The sequence below is a fragment of the Triticum dicoccoides genome, chromosome 5A, assembly GCF_002162155.2.
Source record: "Triticum dicoccoides isolate Atlit2015 ecotype Zavitan chromosome 5A, WEW_v2.0, whole genome shotgun sequence".
Classification (NCBI taxonomy): domain Eukaryota; kingdom Viridiplantae; phylum Streptophyta; class Magnoliopsida; order Poales; family Poaceae; genus Triticum; species Triticum dicoccoides.
The window spans coordinates 452,414,699-452,433,278 of record NC_041388.1 but is presented as its reverse complement, the minus strand read 5'-3'; the positions used below and the strand labels follow the sequence as shown (position 1 = coordinate 452,433,278).

The window sequence follows — 18,580 nt, the reverse complement described above, 5'->3', positions numbered from 1 at the left end:
GGCGTCGATGTGCTCGGCGTCGTCGGGGGCAACTGCGAGGGAAATGTGAAATTTTCCTAAGTGCTGGCTTATATAGCAAAGGCATTGGTCACGGTTCGTGGCACAAACCGTGACCAATGCCCCCCTTTAGTCCCGGTTGGTGCCACCAACCGAGACCAAAGGCCTCTTTTCAGCAGCCCAAAAGGCGGGAAGCGGCGGCCATTGGTCCCGGTTGGTGGCGCCAACCGGGACTAAAGGGGGCATTGGTCACGGTTAGTGCCATGAACCGTGACCAATGCCCCCCTTTAGTCCCGGTTGGTGCCACCAACTGGGACCAATGGCCTTGTGCTGCTCCGCGCCCAAAAGTTTAGTCCCACCTCGCTAGTTGAGAGGGCTCGGGAGTGGTTTATAAGCGCTGCTGTGCCCACCCTCTCGAGCTCCTCTCAGTTGCAGGCTTTCGGGCCTAATCTATCATTGCAATGCCTGTGGGCCTACTGGGCCTGCTGCGGGCCTGAATCCTGGCCCATGGTTGGGTTTCTAGTTGTATTCAGGCCGTGGTGGCCCAGTAGGTGGCATTTTTTGTTTTTTTGTTGCTTTATTTATTTTCTTTTGTTTTTTGCTTTATTTTTTAATTCTTTATGCTTTTAGTTTTAGAAAATTTATAAACTTTTTGTTAATGCCATTAGTTTTCAAATTTGAAAACACTTTTTTAGTTTTTTTGTTTTCTTTGTTGCTTTATTTATTTTATTTTGTGATTAACTTTACTATAAAAATAGTTTTTTCCTATTTTTTGATTTGTTTTTTGCATTACTTATTTTCTTTTGTTTTTTGCTTTAATTTTTAATTCTGTTTGCTTTTAGGTTAGCAAAATTACAAACTTTCTGTTAGTGCCATTAGTTTTAGAAAAATTATAAACTTTCTGTTAGTGCCATTAGTTTTCAAATTTGAAAACACTTTTTTAGTTTTTTTTGTTTTCTTTGTTGCTTTATTTATTTTATTTTGTGATTAACTTTACTATAAAAATAGTTTTTCCTATTTTTTTTATTTGTTTTTTGCATTATTTATTTTCTTTTGTTTTTTGCTTTAATTTTTAATTCTGTTTGCTTTTAGGTTAGCAAAATTATAAACTTTCTGTTAGTGCCATTAGTTTTAGAAAAATTATAAACTTTCTGTTAGTGCCATTAGTTTTCAAATTTGAATAGTTAAAACTTGAATTCTTTGAAAATTGTTTGAATCACAAGTTTGTGATTAACTTACTAAAAAAATGAGAATAGATGCGCTTATAGAGAAAATTCAATCTAAATTTCTAATAAATTTCTATGAATTTCAGAGAAATTCACTATGAATTTAGGTTAAACTTTTCTCTATTAGGGCATCTATTTTCACTTCAAGAGGAGCTCAAAAGGCAGAGAGGGAAGGGCTTATAAACCGGTGTGAGCCCCCTTCGATTGGCGAGGTGGGACTAAACTCTGCCCGCAACGAGGACCAACCCTTTAGTCCCGGTTTGTGGCACAAACCGGGACTAATGGTCATGGGCCAGCAGCGAGGAGCAAAATTATAAACTTTCTGTTAGTGCCATTAGTTTTAGAAAGTTGAAAGTTGAAAGTTGGCATGAGCCAGGGACTAATGGTCATGGTATTACGAGGGCTGAACCATAAGACATGAAAGCATTTCAAATGAACTCTAAAAAAGTTGAAAGTTGGGATGGTATCATATATAATTTCACCCACATAGCATGTGCATGTACAAAACGGACAATGGTAGCATGTTTGTGTGTTCAAAGTTGGCATGGTATCATCATAATAGTTGCGGGAGAAAGTCTTCACTTTTTCTTCGCTTGTGTCATTTGCTTATTGCGCCGTAACCATGGATAATCTTCATTGTTTATCAGGATGCTTGGGTCAGCCTTGACATTGAAGGGAGGAATTTCATGAAACTTTTCATAATCTTCAGACATGTCTGTCTTGCCGTCCACTCCTAGGATGTCCCTTTTTCCTGAAAGAACTATGTGGCGCTTTGGCTCATCGTATGATGTATTCACTTCCTTATCTTTTCTTTTTCTCGGTTTGGTAGACATGTCCTTCACATAGATAACCTATGCCACATCATTAGCTAGGACGAACGGTTCGTTAGTGTACCTAAGATTTTTTAGATCCACCGTTGTCATCCAGTACTGTGGGTCTACCTGTACCCCGCCGCCTAACAGATTGAACCATTTGCACTTAAACAAAGGGACCTTAAAATCAGGTCCGTAGTTAAGTTCCCATATGTCCACTATGTAACCATAATATGTGTCCTTTACGCTCTCGGTTGCTGCATCAAAGCGGACACCGCTGTTTTGGTTGGTGCTCTTTTGATCTTGGGCGATCGTGTAAAATGTATTCCCATTTATCTCGTATCCTTTGTAAGTCAATACAGTCAAAGATGGTCCCCTGGACAACAAGTACAACTCATCACAAACAGTGTTGTCACCTCTGAGACATGTTTCCAACCAACTGCTGAAAGTCCTGATGTGTTCACATGTAATCCAGTCGTCCCACTGCTCCGGGTGTTTGGAGCGCAGACTATTCTTGTGTTCATCGACATATGGGTTCACTAAGGTAGATTTCTGTAGAACTGTGTAGTTTGCTTGAGACCAAGAATATCCGTCCCTGCATATTATTGAGTCTCTTCCAAGAGTGCCTTTTCCAGTCAGTCTCCCCTCATATCGCGATTTAGGGAGACCTATCTTCTTAAGGCCAGGAATGAAGTCAACACAAAACCTGATAACATCCTCTGTTTGATGGCCCATGGAGATGCTTCCTTCTGGCCTAGCGCGGTTACGGACATATTTCTTTAGGACTCCCATGAACCTCTCAAAGGGGAACATATTGTGTAGAAATACGGGCCCCAGGATGACAATCTCGTCGACTAGATGAACTAGGACGTGCGTCATGATATTGAAGAAGGATGGTGGGAACACCAGCTCGAAACTGATAAGACATTGCGCCACATCACTCCTTAGCCTTGGTACAATTTCTGGATCGATCACCTTCTGAGAGATTGCATTGAGGAATGCACATAGCTTCACAATGGCTAATCGGACGTTTTCCGGTAGAAGCCCCCTCAATGCAACCGGAAGCAGTTGCGTCATAATCACGTGGCAGTCATGAGACTTTAGTTTCTGAAATTTTTTCTCTGGCATATTTATTATTCCCTTTATATTCGACGAGAAGCCAGTCGTGGCCTTCATACTGAGCAGGCATTCAAAGAAGATTTCTTTCTCTTCTTTCGTAAGAGCGTAGCTGGCAGGACCTTTATACTGCTTCGGAGGCATGCCGTATTTTTCGTGCAAACGTTGCAGGTCCTCCCGTGCCTCAGGTGTATCTTTTGTCTTCTCATACATGCCCAAGAAGCCTAGCAGGTTCACGCAAAGGTTCTTCATCACGTGCATCACGTCGATTGAGGAGCGGACCTCTAGGTCTTTCCAGTAGGGTAGGTCCCAAAATATAGATTTCTTCTTCCACATGGGTGCGTGTCCCTCAGCGTCATTCGGAACAGCTAGTCCACCGGGACCCTTTCCAAAGATTACGTAGTGTAAATCATTGACCATAGCAAGCACGTGATCACCAGTGCGCATGGTGGGCTTCTTCCGGTGATCTGCCTCGCCTTTGAAATGCTTGCCTTTCTTTCGACATTGATGGTTGGTTGGAAGAAATCGACGATGGCCCAGGTACACATTCTTCCCGCATTTGTCCAGGTATATACTTTCAGTGTCATCTAAACAGTGCGTGCATGCGTGGTATCCTTTGTTTGTCTATCCTGAAAGGTTACTGAGAGCGGGCCAATCGTTGATGGTCACGAACAGCAACGCCTTAAGGTTAAATTCCTCCTATCTGTGCTCATCCCACGTACGTACACCGTTTCCATTCCACAGCTGTAAAAGTTCTTCAACTAATGGCCTTAGGTACACATCAATTTCGTTGCCGGATTGCTTAGGGCCTTGGATGAGAACTGGCATCATAATGAACTTCCGCTTCATGCACATCCGAGGAAGGTTATACATACATAGAGTCACGGGCCAGGTGCTGTGATTGCTGCTCTGCTCCCCGAAAGGATTAATGCCATCCGCACTTAAAGCAAACCATACATTCCTTGGGTCCTTTGCAAACTCATCCCAGTACTTTCTCTCGATTTTTCTCCACTGCGACCCGTCAGCGGGTGCTCTCAACTTCCCATCTTTCTTTCGGTTCTCACCGTGCCATCGCATCAACTTGGCATGCTCTTCTTTTCTGAACAGACATTTTAACCGTGGTATTATAGGAGCATACCACATCACCTTCGCAGGAACCCTCTTCCTGAGGGGCTCGCCGTCAACATCACCAGGGTCATCTCGTCTGATCTTATTCCGCAATGCACCGCATACCGGGCATGCGTTCAAATCCTTGTATGCACCGCGGTAGAGGATGCAGTCATTAGGGCATGCATGTATATTCTCCACCTCCAATCCTAGAGGGCATACGACCTTCTTTGCTGCATATGTACTGTCGGTCAATTCATTATCCTTTGGAAGCTTCTTCTTCAATACTTTCAGTAGCTTCTCAAATCCTTTGTCAGCCACAGCATTCTCTGCCTTCCACTGCAGCAATTCCAGTACGGTACCGAGCTTTGTGTTGCCATCTTCGCAATTGGGGTATAACCCTTTTTTGTGATCCTCTAACATGCGATCAAACTTTAGCTTCTCGTTTTGACTTTCGCATTGCGTCCTTGCATCGACAATGACCCGATGGAGATCATCATCATCGGGCACATCGTCTGGTTCCTCTTGATCTTCAGCAGCTTCACCCATTGCAGCATCATTGGGCACATCATCTGGTTCCTCTTGATCTTCACCAGCTCCACCCGTTGCAGCATCACCGTATTCAGGGGGCACATAGTTGTCATCGTACTCTTCTTCTTCGCCGTCTTCCATCATAACCCCTATTTCTCCGTGCCTCGTCCAAACATTATAGTGTGGCATGAAACCCTTGTAAAGCAGGTGGGAGTGAAGGATTTTCCGGTTAGAGTAAGACCTCGTATTCCCACATTGAGTGCATGGACAACACATAAAACCATTCTGCTTGTTTGCCTCAGCCGCATCGAGAAACTCATGCATGCCCTTAATGTACTCGCGGGTGTGTCTGTCACGTACATCCATTGCCGGTTCATCTGCATGCATTATATATAATTAAGTGTTCAAATTAATAGAAGTTCATCATCACATTAAAACCAAAGTGCATACATAGTTCTCATCTAACAACATATAGCTCTCCAGAGCATCTAATTAATTAAACCATACATTGAAACTATGTAAAACATTTCAATGCGAAAACAAATGCGATCATAATTGCAACCAAGGTAACAATTGATCCAACGGCATAATGATACCAAGCCTCGGTATGAATGGCATATTTTCTAATCTTTCTAATCTTCAAGCGCATTGCATCCATCTTGATCTTGTGATCATCGACGACATCCGCAACATGCAACTCCAATATCATCTTCTCCTCCTCAATTTTTTTTATTTTTTCTTCAACAAATTGTTTTCTTCTTCAACTAAATTTAACCTCTCGACAATAGGGTTGGTTGGCATTTCCGATTCACGTACATCCTACATAAATAAAATCTATGTCACGTTGGTCGGTATAATTTTCATAAACAATAAATGAGCCAATAGTTATAAAGATAATATATATACCACACATTGTTGAGGAAATCGTTAACTGGTTACTGCTCGGCTGGCTGGCGAGTAGGGGATTAATAGGCTAATCGGCAAGTTAATCGGCCATTTAATCAATTAATCGGACGATTTATCAGTTTATCGGCTATTCGGTGACCCTATGAGTAGGGATTAATCGCAAGTTAACTGGTTAATCGGATGAATTCTTGAACAGGGATACCACATCCGAATCATAGACAGGACGAGGGCCGACGGGGGCGGATACCAAAACCATCGCACTATATAAGATGCAATAATAAAAGTAAGAAAATAATACAAGTATCTATGTAAACATACAAGTAAGAATATTTTCCCTTCTAGAAAGAAGATAAGAACAAGAGGCTCACCACGGTGGTGCCGGCGATGAGCTCGGCGCGGGTGATCGACGGCGGTGAAGACGGGGATGGGGCGTGATGGACCGCTAAACCTAGACAAATATTATGGAAAATGGAGCTTGGAGGTCGAGCTTGGAGAGGAGAAAGCTTAAGTAGTGTGGCTCGGGCATTCCATCGAACACCTTGTGTGCATAGGAGGTGAGCTAGAGCACCACCAAGCCCTCTCCCCCTCGGCCAGAGAAAAACAGAGCACTGGGGTGCTCTGCTCGTGAGCGAGGGGTATATATAGGCACCTCATTGGTCCCGGTTGGTGACATGAGCCGGGACTAAAGGGGAGCCTTTAGTCCCGGTTCAAGCCACCAACCGGGACCAATGGTGGTGGACCAGGAGCGAGGCCTATTGGTCCCGGTTCATCCCATCAAGCGGGACCAAAAGGTCCAGATGAACCGGGACCAATGGCCCACGTGGCCCGGCCGGCCCCCTGGGCTCACGAACCGGGACCAATGCCCACACTGATCCCGGTTCTGGACTGAACCGGGACTAATGGGCTGACCCGGCCTGGACCAAAGCCCTGTTTTCTACTAGTGACTATTTCGTATATCCAATGAAAAAATGACAAAGGGTGTATAGCTGCAGATCCTAAGAAGAGAGCATACGACAACTGATCCAATGAGCATCTAGATTGTAGGATAATTTTGTTGGTGTTCTTGCAGCTTGACATCTGACTGTATAAGCAAACTTTAGAGAGAAAACGAACCTATATCATTAGATTTTTGGCATACAAATATTTCATAACTATTTTTTATTTATTGGAAACACCATCATATATTAATATACAAAACAAAGGTTAAAGTTACTGCCGTCTTGAACAATCACACCAGAGACCACTAGTGAAGTGTGAAGATATATGAAGATACGAGAACTGAAGCCCATGATCTGAAGGAAAGCACCGCCGTCGTGACTAATCACACCCACACCACTCAATGGTAGAGACAGATACCTATACTATATAGATAGCCAGAAACCCCCATTCGAATATTTTGCCTGGTATGCCCTTCCAAGGTGGATTGGGGGTGGGGCGGTAAATCCGGTTATCGTCGATTTTCACAGTTATTAGCTCGTTATGAGACATGATTCTTGTTATGAAAAGTGAGTAGAAATACTGGAGCCATCGGATCCAGATCCAAGAAAAAGGAATTAAGCAAATCCTCCAAAAAAAATATGATTAAGTATCTGCTACCCCTTACATGATTGTACTATACTACACGTTACTATTTCTCAAAAAAAAAAACTAATTTATGGGTGCTCGGAAAGATCTAGGGCGAAAATGTTCATACCCGTGTACTAGTTTAGTCTAGCCCCCCTACGTACTACTAGATGCTACGGTGTCAATCTAACATTCTCCCTCGCGACATCTACTGTCAACTAGTCAGCGGCACGCATTCGTGCAATCAGGTAGATGAAACACAAACAGGTGAGACTAAATGCTCTTGCTCATCCGCTCCCGGAACCTCCTGATGAACATATCGGCAGCCTGGTCGATCTCATCTTCCATGTTGAACTCCAACCCCTGGACTTCCTTGTTGCTCCTGATCACATCTATCACCGAGGGCTCGTCGCGGTGGCCATTGCACCCATCGAGTAGCACATCACTAACATCTTCATCGTCGTCTTCCGTGTAACAGCAATTGTGATCGTCATTGAAGATGGGGTGCAGCGTCCAGTCAGGGAAGCCACCACCAACATCCTCCTCTCGACAAAACAGTGCCAATTGATGCGTAAGATCAACGGTCTCACCGCCATGGATCGCTGGAAGCGTCTTCTCGACTTTGCGCCAAACGACGGCCTTGTGGCAGTCCCCTCCCGCCTTCGCCCGATCCGCGGCCGCCATGAGCGCGTGTATCTTGTGAGACATCACGCCGACGGTGGCCATCCTGCGCCGGAGCGAGGCGAGGAAGAGGAGCCTGGCGGCGAGCACGCCGGTCTTGCTCTTGCACATGGTCACCGCCTTCTTCAGGAGCACCGGGGCCTTGGCGATCTTCATCTTCGTGGCTGAGAGGTGGCCGAGCAGCTGCCTCTCTAAGGTGCTGCACTGCCTCAGGCTAGGCATGCGCAGATCACCCAAGTGCTGATCGAGATGATGAGACTGAGAGTTAGACAAGGTGGTTTCAGTTTCATGGGCCTTGTCCTGAGGCCCCTAGGATGTATTTATAGTCTGGAGCTACCCCAACACTGTGCCGCTTTGCTACCCATGTCATGATCAAGCTTTTTGGCAGTCCAAAGCGTGTGAAAATAACATGGAGAGAGAGCAATTTGAGCATGTGGACTGCGCACTATATTTGAGGGAGAACTAAAGCTGGGTGCATGTGGAAGCAAGTTAGAGATGCAAGAAAAGCTAATGAGATGTGAGATATGAGGAAGGATATGTGGAAAGTGAAGTATATATTGCTCTGCTCCGGTTAGGCCACAAAGAACACTAAGGGCTTCTTTGGATCACAGGATTAGAAAACAAAGGAATTCAAAAAACACAGGAATTTGACGGGATTGTAGGTGTAAAACAGAGGATTACAAAATAGAGAAAAACTATAAGAATGGTCATTTGGATGGAACACAGGAAAAACACAAAAAAAGTGCCTCGATCCTACGCGAATCAGTGTAAAAAAGAGGTTATAGTGGATGTTGAAATTCCTATAGGATTGAGGTGTAGGAATGCATCCATAGAAATTTTGGAGGTATGGTTCCTTTGATCCAAAGAGCTTCTTTAGGAAAAAATCCAATGGATTGGAATCCTCCAATATTCCTATGAAAATCCTTCAATCCAAAGAGGCCCTAATTAGTATAGCTCCGTTGATAATTCTTCTGCGCCATGCGTTGCTGCTGTTGCTTTGTGTAACTTTGTGTAGCTTTCCTCCTCAATCCTGTGTGCGCTAGCTTTGCTGTCGGTGCTCGTCAACACGTACGGCCCGCTGCAGCCATGCAGCAGGCCGGGAGGTTGTTGGTTTGGAGTGGTCAAGGTAGGAGGGGGCGTACGTTTTTTTTATTTTTTTTAGAAAAGGAGGATGACCCCCGGCCTCTGCATCTGGGAGATGCATACGGCCATTTTATTGATTATTCTCGAGGACCTTACAAAGTAGTACAACAATATGTCTGAATCCACCATCTTGGCAACATCTGCCACTACTCCTATCCATATGATGAAGGGGGTGCAAGCTGGACCAAATACCCAGACCTCTCACCTAAGCCTAACATCTAAAGTCGGAGGCCCCGACCGAGCCACATACCGGGTTCGGGGCACAATCCGGTCTGACGCACTCACACGTGTCGTCGCCGCTATCTTCCACTAGTCCATCTTCAGAGCAGATTGAGGTGCCAACCTTGGTAGGATCCTCCGCCATCGACGCCATCAAGGCGCCAAACGACGACCACCATCTACGCTAGTCCATCTCCAAGCAGAAGGAGCGCTACCACAGGACGAAGACCGGCGGAGAATAGGTGAAACGTTGCACACAATGCTGCCGCCAAACACCTCACACGCACCGCAAAGCGCCCACCATGCTTCCGAGGACCCCAGGCGACGCCTTCAAGAAGGAGCGCGACGAGGGTACGACGCCGTCGCCTGCAAGGGGAACTAGAGCTTTCGCCCAAAGGAAGATCACGGTGAAAGACGGGAAAGGACCTCGACAAGGCCTCCAAGAAGGGGACCGACGCCCAGCAAAGACGCCGCCATTGTCGTGGCCTCCGCCGACGGCCAAGGGTTTCCCCCGGTCCCGCCCCCATCCCATCCACCCAGCCAAAGATTGGCCAGGGGAGCGCACGCAGCCGGAGAAAGCGTTGGACTTCATCTCAGCAGGCACGCCGGGTGACGGGGCACCCCGGCCCACTGTAGTAGACGTCCACCGAGACCTCGCCGCCCGCACGGCCGAAGTCGCGGACCACCAGCACTTAAAATGGGAGAGATTTTCACTTCCCGGCCTCTGCACCAACCAGGGATGCATACGGCCATTTTAGTATGAGTACCAAGATAAACATGGTCCTCAGATTTTTGTTTTTAAATGAGTATCAAGATATTTCTTGATGATAGGTTCCACCACACACCAAGCTTGATCCTCAATAAACGGGGAAAAACCCCTGTGCATCACATGTCAATTCTAGGAATTGAACTCGGGTCGCTAGGCTGCACAACCGCATGCCCAACCATAAGCCAAGGCTCTCTTTGCAGAGTCACTGTGGCGACAACCACATCAAGGACGAAAACACGGCCGGTGGGCTTTTGAGATTTGTAGGTCCGTGGACAGGAGATGGCACCAAAATTAGTGGTGCGCACAGAACTCCTTTATTGCCAAAAGGAGAAAACATGGCGCAGATCAGCTGCTAGCTCAATTATTGAAAGGAAATAAGAAGTTGCTAGACCCGCCCTCTGATTTGAGTGTGAAATGCACGAGCTAGACAGTCTCAATTTAGTCAACTCTACAGGGATTAGACACTCTGCATTCCTTCGAGAACTTGATGTTCACCCCTTTGAGTAGAAGGATTTGCTACATAATTTTTTTATTCCCTTGGTTATAATTTTTTATACGTGTGGCTCGTTTGTCCCCTGGACTTCATGGCCGGTTTAGGAATTTTCAAAAATCATATTTGTAGATTGACGGCTGCTACAAATCAGCTGGATGATTTCTTAGGGAAATCATCCGCCTAGCCAGCCGTCCGATCAGCGCGCTGACTGCCGTTGGATCACAGCAACACCATGACAGTCAGCTTCAACGCAACACCATTGCAGCCTTGATGGAGCTCCAACACAGCACCGACGGCGTCCCAGTGAAGCCCCATTGCAGCCCCGTCGGAGCTCCAATGCAGCACCGACGGCGTCCGGCGAAGCTCCATTGCAACTCCGGCAAAGCTTCATTGCAGCACCGACTATGCTTCCGGCGGCCCGGCGTTGCTCCATTGCAGCTCCGGTGGTGCTTCCAATAGCTTCAAGGCAACATCGCCGGAATTGCAGCACCCACGTCGGCCTCTCGCCGCGGTCGCCATCGCAGCGACAGCGACGCTCCATTGCAGCCTCGGGAGGCCCGAGCGATGCTCAATCGCAGCTCTGGAAGGCCGCTGCATCGGCCCTCTACGCAACACCGGATGCTCCCACCGCAGCGCCCGCGACGCATCACCACTGCACTTTACAACACCGGCAGCAAGGTGGCGCGGGGAGCCGCAGGTCGACGCCGTCGCTGGCTGCTGGAATGTGGCAGGCTGGAGGAGCGTGGGTGCGTGGACTGTGAGCTCGCCGCCGGGTGCTGCAAAAGCCACCCCGCAGGCTGCTCCGGCGAGAGTCGGGCCGATGAGGGACGGGCGAAGAGTGGAGATGGAGGTAGAAAACGAAGTAGATAGGGATCTGGCTCGGGTAGGGAAAGAGATAAGGTAGGCATCGACTAAAAAAGAAAGAGATAAGGAAGGCAGCGTGGGGTGTGTGGCGTCGTGCGTGGCCCCATGACGCGTGGCGTGTGGGAGACCCGGCTGATTTTTCCAGAAATCATCCGGTTGTTTCTAAATGTTTTCCTTGTAGATTTCAGCAAAATTTGAAGAAAAGAAATCTCACATGTACATGTAGACGGATCAACATGTCAGTAAGTTTTGTTAATGAATTTCTTTATTTGGCTCTCATATTTGCAAGGGACCTTGTGCTGTGAGAATAAATAAGAATTAGCTAGGCCCCCCTTGATTTGAACGTGAAACGCAGGAGCTAAACAGTCCTGGTTAAGTCAATTCTACAGGGATTACATGCTTTGCATTCCTTTGAGAACTTGCTGTTCATCCCTTTGAGAACTCACTGACTTATATGTAAGCCAAGCACCCGCGAAACGACACTCAGCTTAGACGGCATAAGCCGGTCCAAATGAAGGCGACAGCTGTTATTCGAGTGCAATACTCAGCTTACTCTAATCCGAGGTTATTTCGTGCTTTGTCGAGTATGTTTCATACTTGGCTTCATTTATTTTTCCTGTATAGTGTTTGACCCCCGGGTTTCACGTGTTAGGAATTCTCAAAAATCATATTTGTAGATTTCAGAAAAATTTGAGAAAAAAAAATCTCACATATGTACATGTAGATGGGTCAACATGTCTGTAAGTTTTATTAATGAATTTATTTATTTGTGAGCAACTATAGGTCATATATTTGTTGGATTTATTTTTTGTGTAGCTCTCAAACAAAAATATTTCTCATGTGTACTTAGCATCGATGTACTCCCTCCGGTCCTTTTTACTCCACACATTAGCTTTGTCTAAAGTCAAAGTTTGCTAAGTTTGACTAAATTTATATTAGAAAATATTAACATCTATAACATCTAATAAATATAATATGAAAATATATTCCGAGATGGATCTAATAATAAATGTGTTGTTATGTGAATGTTAATAATTTTTTGTATAAACTCGTTCAAAGTTGGATGAGATTGACTTCAGACAAACCTAATATGCAGAGTAAAAAGGACCGGAGGGGAGTATTTGTTAATAAGCCTAAACCTGGATATTTGAACTCCAACATGTGTTTCACAATCCATTTGTAATTTTCACAACACAAGGTCTCTTGCAAATATAGCTCAATGCCCCCAAAAAAGGGAATATTCATCGGCCAGTGTCTTAAGCATATTGAATGCATATCACAATTGGTGAAACAATTATAATATAACGTTTTCTCTTGTGATTTTGAAACTGGTTTTGTAGGGGTATAGTACCCCCTCGGTTCCTGTTAAGTAGGGGAAACATTTTCAATGTTGATCAACTTTATTGAAAAATTACTAACACCTACAATATCATATCAGTATCATCAGATCCATCATGAAATATATTTTCAAATTTTCTTTATACATCTACGGTTACTTTAGGCATTCATTTAACTACTATAGTCAAAATGTCAATTGATGGCATCGGTCCATTCCATAGGACTGTTTCAAATTGACCATAGGTCTTCATCGTGAACTGACCTCATATTCTTTTACGAAAGAAAAAATGACTTCAAATCTGAAAACTCTCATTAATATTGTAGAAACCTACTCGCTCCGTCTCATAATGTAAGACCTTTCTACAAGCTATGTTAGCTCACAAAATGGTCTTACATTATGAGACGAAGGGTGTACATAGGAAAAAGCCACTCGTATCACTTCATGTTGTTCTCACACTACTGAAATTTTCGAATTTCCTGAGTACCGAAAAACTTGGCGAAAGCCGTTTCACGCTTGGCAGAGAGTTTGCTGAGTGTAGTTCTTGCCTAAGAGTAGCCTCTATGAAACCTTCCGACAAAGCCAATTTTGCCAAGAGTTGTCCATCAGAGACTCGGCAAAGTCTTTGCTGAGCACTGCATGGGGGACTTGGCAAAAAAGAAGGCACTTAACGGGCCGGACGGAGACGACGGCTGCCATGGGGCAAACCAGTTTGCCGAGAGCCATAGGCGGGGACTCGGCGAACTCGTAAGCCCCGAAGCGAGGCACGTGGCGGCCATAGTGTGCCGAGATGTCATCTTTGTCGAGACCCCGAGGCAGGATGTACTCAGCACACGTGGACATCCATGTTTGCCAAGTTCTATAGTGTGTCGAGATGTCTAGGAAACTGTTGGCGTCTGTCGTGTCCTGCTGTCTGCCAAGAGCCACACTCGGCTTACATGACTTTTACCATGATCCCGTGTTATGGTACTCGGCAAACAACAGAGAACTCGGTAACGGCAATTTTAGATTCTTAGGAGCGTGCAAGCGAGTTAATAAAGAAGGCCCTCTTTCCCTGTAAAGAAAGAAAAACAAAGCCCTCATTCATAAAATAAAAATGAAAGGCGTCGCTGAAGTGAAACCGGGGGAGTGGAAAGCATGCGTTCCCTGGCTGCGGAAGAAGGCTATATGAATTGGTGAGGAAGATATTTTTTGCCGAACTGCACACCGTTGCTTCGAGTGTTTGCAATGTACGGCGTAATGTGTAAGGAACGGTGATCTTTTTAACCCGAAAGGATTAGTTGGTGCGTAAGGCTCTGGGGCAAATTGGCAATCTTTCGCAGTCGTTGGGTGGTCCGTGCTGTCTAGTTGTACTGCTTTTGGACCTCGTGGCCGTCGGTCTTCCACTTGAGCCGAGGCTGGCCATAATGGAGGGTAATATAAGTAGTATCATGCATTTAGAACTCGCAAACATACTTATGTAGTAGGCAATTAAAAAAGGGAGAGATGGTTATAATAACATAGGTAGATTTTTTTTTTTTTAGAAAAGGAGGATGACCCCCGGCCTCTGCATCTGGGAGATGCATACGATCACTTTATTGATTGTTCTCGATAACCATACAAAGTATTACAACAATGTGTCTGAATCCACCATCTTGGCAACATGTGCCGCTACTCCTATCCAATATGATAAGGGGTGCTAGCTGGGCCACTACCCAAACCACTCACCTAAGCCTAACATCAAAAGCCGGAAGCCGAAACTCATTCGGTAACCCCAGCCGAGCCACATACTGGGTCTGGGGCGCAATCCGGTCAGACGCACTCGTGTGTCGTCGCCGCCATCTTCCACAAGTCCGTCTTCAGATCAAATTGAGGCTTCTACCTTGTCTGGCCAGTCTGCCATCGACGTCCCCATGACGCCAGACAGCTTCCTCCTCCTGCACGAGTCCATCTCCGCGCATCAGACGCCGAGTCTCCACAGCACCATGCCGCCGAGATCCGCCATCATCAATGTGAAAGATGAAGCACCGCTCCACCAATGTCGCCGTCCTCTAGACAGCGCCACCACCTTGCAGAGCGGAAAGATACAATGGCGATGGAAAGCAAGAGCTAGGACGAGGAGGGTACCACCGCCGCCACCCCCCGCACCCCAACAGCGCCCACCGACCACCAAGCTCCCTAAACGGCGCCTTCAAGAAGGATACGACGCCGATGGCGCCGCCGCCGCCCAACAAAGTTGGAGCTTTCGCCCGGGAGAACTAGGGGAAGGGGGAGTGGGGGGATCAGACCTGTCAGACGCCTCCAAGGAGGGACACGGCGCCCTCAGGCGTCGCCGTCGACGCAGCCGAGCATGGTCGGCCATGGCTTTCGCCCGGACTGGATTCCCCACCACTAGCACCACCAGCGCCGGCGTCCCATGGAACACGAGCGGGCCGGATGGGGGAGAACACGCCGTACAGGGAGGAGGGGCGCCAGATCTGGCGCCGTCGCCCTCGTCCTCCGAGATTCCGCCGCCCGCGCGGCCAAGAACGCCGGAACCAAACGCCCGCACCACCGCCCGCCGCTAAGCCGGTGGTGCCTCACCAGAGGGGCCGCCGCCCCAGATCATAGGTAGATACAGTAACATAATAAATGTGATGCTACTATGTGTCATGCATGGCAATATATAAGACCGTTTATGATACTAATCTATAATACAATGCATTATAAAGATAATAACATAGACTAATAACATATGCATGTTACTAGTCTAAGTTACTCCCCACTATGACCAGTCTGAAACTGCTTTGCTCGTCACCATGGAGTTGGGATGAATAGGGTTTCTTCACTTTCTTGCAACTTGCAAGCAGCTGGACACTTGTCGCTAGCTCCAGGAGACCGCCGGGTACACGACTAGCCATGACCCATAGAGTCAGGCGTGTGACGTCCATGCGGGCACAGGATGCATGGTGGAGACGCGTCCAAGACAACGGCGGAGCCAGGGGGACCAGCAGGGGCCACGGCTCCACCCAACATCCAGAATATTTTTGAAGACCCCAGCTTAGCTATGTATAGAACTATGTGGCCTCTTCTGTTTCTCTCTCCCAAACAGCATTTTGGTGAAAATAGAGTAGATGCATGCTCACAGAAGATCCTACTAAGTAGTGAAAAGTGAATGCTTTTTTGACTTTTGCTCCCATTGTTTCAGCGATGCCCTTGCTTATTTTTCATTCATGCAGATTCTATGTCTTCCTGTTCTTCGCTTATATATGATGATTAGAGGGGTAAATTATAGGAGGACAAGGCAAAATTTGATGTTGAAATTTATAAATACCTCCTAATTACTTTGTTTCAAAATAAATAAATAAGTTTAGACCGACATGTTACCAACTTAGAATCTTAAAATATCAATCGGTGGCTGATAATTATTCGTTCATCGATCATCACCATTTAATTGTACATACGTCTATGTTATCAAAATTTTAGTAATAATGCTACATATTTTAGTATACCCATGGCTGTTCCTATATATTTTTTACGAAAAAAATCAAACATATTCCGTCTACCATGTTGTATTTTAGAAGAGTTTAGTTCAATGTTCAGAGAACTGGGTAAGGCTAGGCATGCAAGGAGCGAGTTAGCCCACCTAGGCTCGAGTCTTGAATGACCAGTGGTGCTTTGAGATTTTTTTAATAAAAATATGCCTTCAAGAATTAGTTGTGGATGGTCTCATTTTTTTTAGTTTAATGTCCGGCCCCCCCTACATATAATTCCTGGCTCCGCCGTTGGTCCAAGAGCGATGGGTATGCTACTATGCCGGTTGGTGCCAAAGGAGACCAGGATGGTAGCCTTGAGCCTGGTGGTGATGTGCAGGCGAAGGAACCATGGGCACGGGCGCACGGTGGACTCGCACGGGAACCACGAACCATGGGCTGCCATGGCACATGGAAGCTCTGCTCAACCGGGGGATTATGATATTTTATTTACAGAAAAAAGAATAAAAAGAAAATTGGAAGATAAAAATACCCAACTGATAAGAGCCACGCGTGTGGCACGAAGCACTTCTCCTGACGCTTTTTACAACTAAAATTATCATCCAAAAAACGCAAAAAAACTGATGCATTAGACCAACTCGACAATATAAACTTCTCTATTTTTTAATAAAAATTAGGTCTACGGGTATCATAACTGAAAGTTTGAATGAAGCGTGCAATGATTTCTGTTGAGTATAAGGATTATTAAGAAATATAGGATAGTATAGGATATATATATTGTCGAGTTGTCGCCGCTGCATCAATTCGCGCGAGGCTCAAGCAATGCAATAACTATTCCACCCATTCCTTTCTCCCTCTTAACATGGTATCAGCCTAATCATGAACCAAACCCTAGCCGTCGCCGCTGCTTCCGCACCTATGCACTGCCCCCGGGGCGGTTGGCCTCCATAACCGTCGCCGGGGGCCGCGCTGCCCGTACCTAGGGTTCGTCTACCGGTCGTGTTGGCCGGCTGCCTTAGAGAGTCTTTTTTCCAAGCCCTTGCTCCGGGTTTTTTCGTTCTCTTGCCGGTCGTTTTGATCGGCGTTTTTCTTTTTGATTTTTCGATCTAATCTTAATCGGCTTGGGTCGCCCGCCGCCGCCGTCAACCCCCGTGTGCCTCTACTCCAGTCCCGACGCGACTAGCCGGCCTCTCCTCCGAACCGGCGTCCACGCGCGCCAAGGTCTCGTGAAGATCGTCCCCGAGTTCAGCGCGGCCCTCCATCGATCGAGCAACGGTCTGCCACTGCGTCACCCCGTTGGGCCGCAGCGCCGCCGCCCTGTGGTTCTCCTCGCAGCTGCATCGATTCGCGCGTCCCCGCTGCGTCGCCCCTACGGGCCGTAGTGTCGCGATACACGGTCCCAGCCACTGCCCGAGGCCGTCCCCACGGTTGCACCGACCCGTGCTCTGCCGCTAGACCGCACCTTCAGGTCGTAGCATCGCGACCCGCGGTCCCCCCGCCGCCCCTAGGTCTTCCTGCCGTCGCCCCGACTTGCCCGCAGCCGCTGCGTCGCCCCTACGGGCCGTAGCGCCGCGACCCGCGGTCCACTCCGCCGTCACCGCGCGTTGACCTCCCGTGATATGTGCCGCACCATCTCCCTTGGCGCGGGAACGCCACCGTCAGCGCCGGTCTTCGTCACGCTGTCATGGTTCTTCGCCTACTTCGAGCACCGCCGCCGCACGCCTAACCTAGCCGCCGCCGCCGTCAGGCCGCCGCCGCTCTTCTTTGGCCGGTGTAGCCGCCCGTCCACCCACTTCGTCTTTGTCCAGCACCAGCCCATTGCCACCGTCGCCGTCATCTATCCCGACCACTTCGTCCGTTGGTGACATTGGCCCTGCGCCGATGGACGCTGCAATCGTCGTCGAGTTCTTCTCTGCTGGCCCCTCCGACTTTTTCGACATGGCGTACAGCTCGTGCAGGTCCCTCATTTATGCATGTCCGGTGCTGGCAACACCAATGCGTGGCTTCGTCCACGACGTGTTCCCGGTCCTGGCAAGCCTGTTGTGGCGCTTCTTCAACTTCGTCTTTGACCGTCTACGCATGCCCGATGCTGGCAACACCGACGTGTGCCTTTGTCTATGATGTGTCCCCGGGGTTGGCAACCCCGGAGCGACGCCTCATCAACACCGTCTTCTCCCCGGCGCACTCCTTCTTCGACACCACTGCACCCATGCTAACTCGGCGCCTCCTTGCGCCCTCGGCTCCACGATGACTTCCTCGACACTGGCTACCCCGACTCGACATCGACCACAGCATTCTTCGCATGGCTACCTTGACCACGGCAACACCACCCACGCTCTCGGCTACATCGACAAACGGTACAAAG

The 18,580-nt window shown here is 47.4% G+C and overlaps 1 protein-coding gene across 1 annotated transcript; it reads right to left on the bottom strand.

Moving 5' to 3' along the window:
- Nucleotides 1–7,227: 7,227 nt before the first annotated feature.
- Nucleotides 7,228–8,209, bottom strand: LOC119297621. The gene has a single exon (XM_037575342.1). It carries the CDS (start codon nt 8,159–8,161, stop codon nt 7,532–7,534), a length of 630 nt encoding a protein of 209 aa, XP_037431239.1. The 5' UTR covers nt 8,162–8,209; the 3' UTR covers nt 7,228–7,531.
- Nucleotides 8,210–18,580: the final 10,371 nt, after the last annotated feature.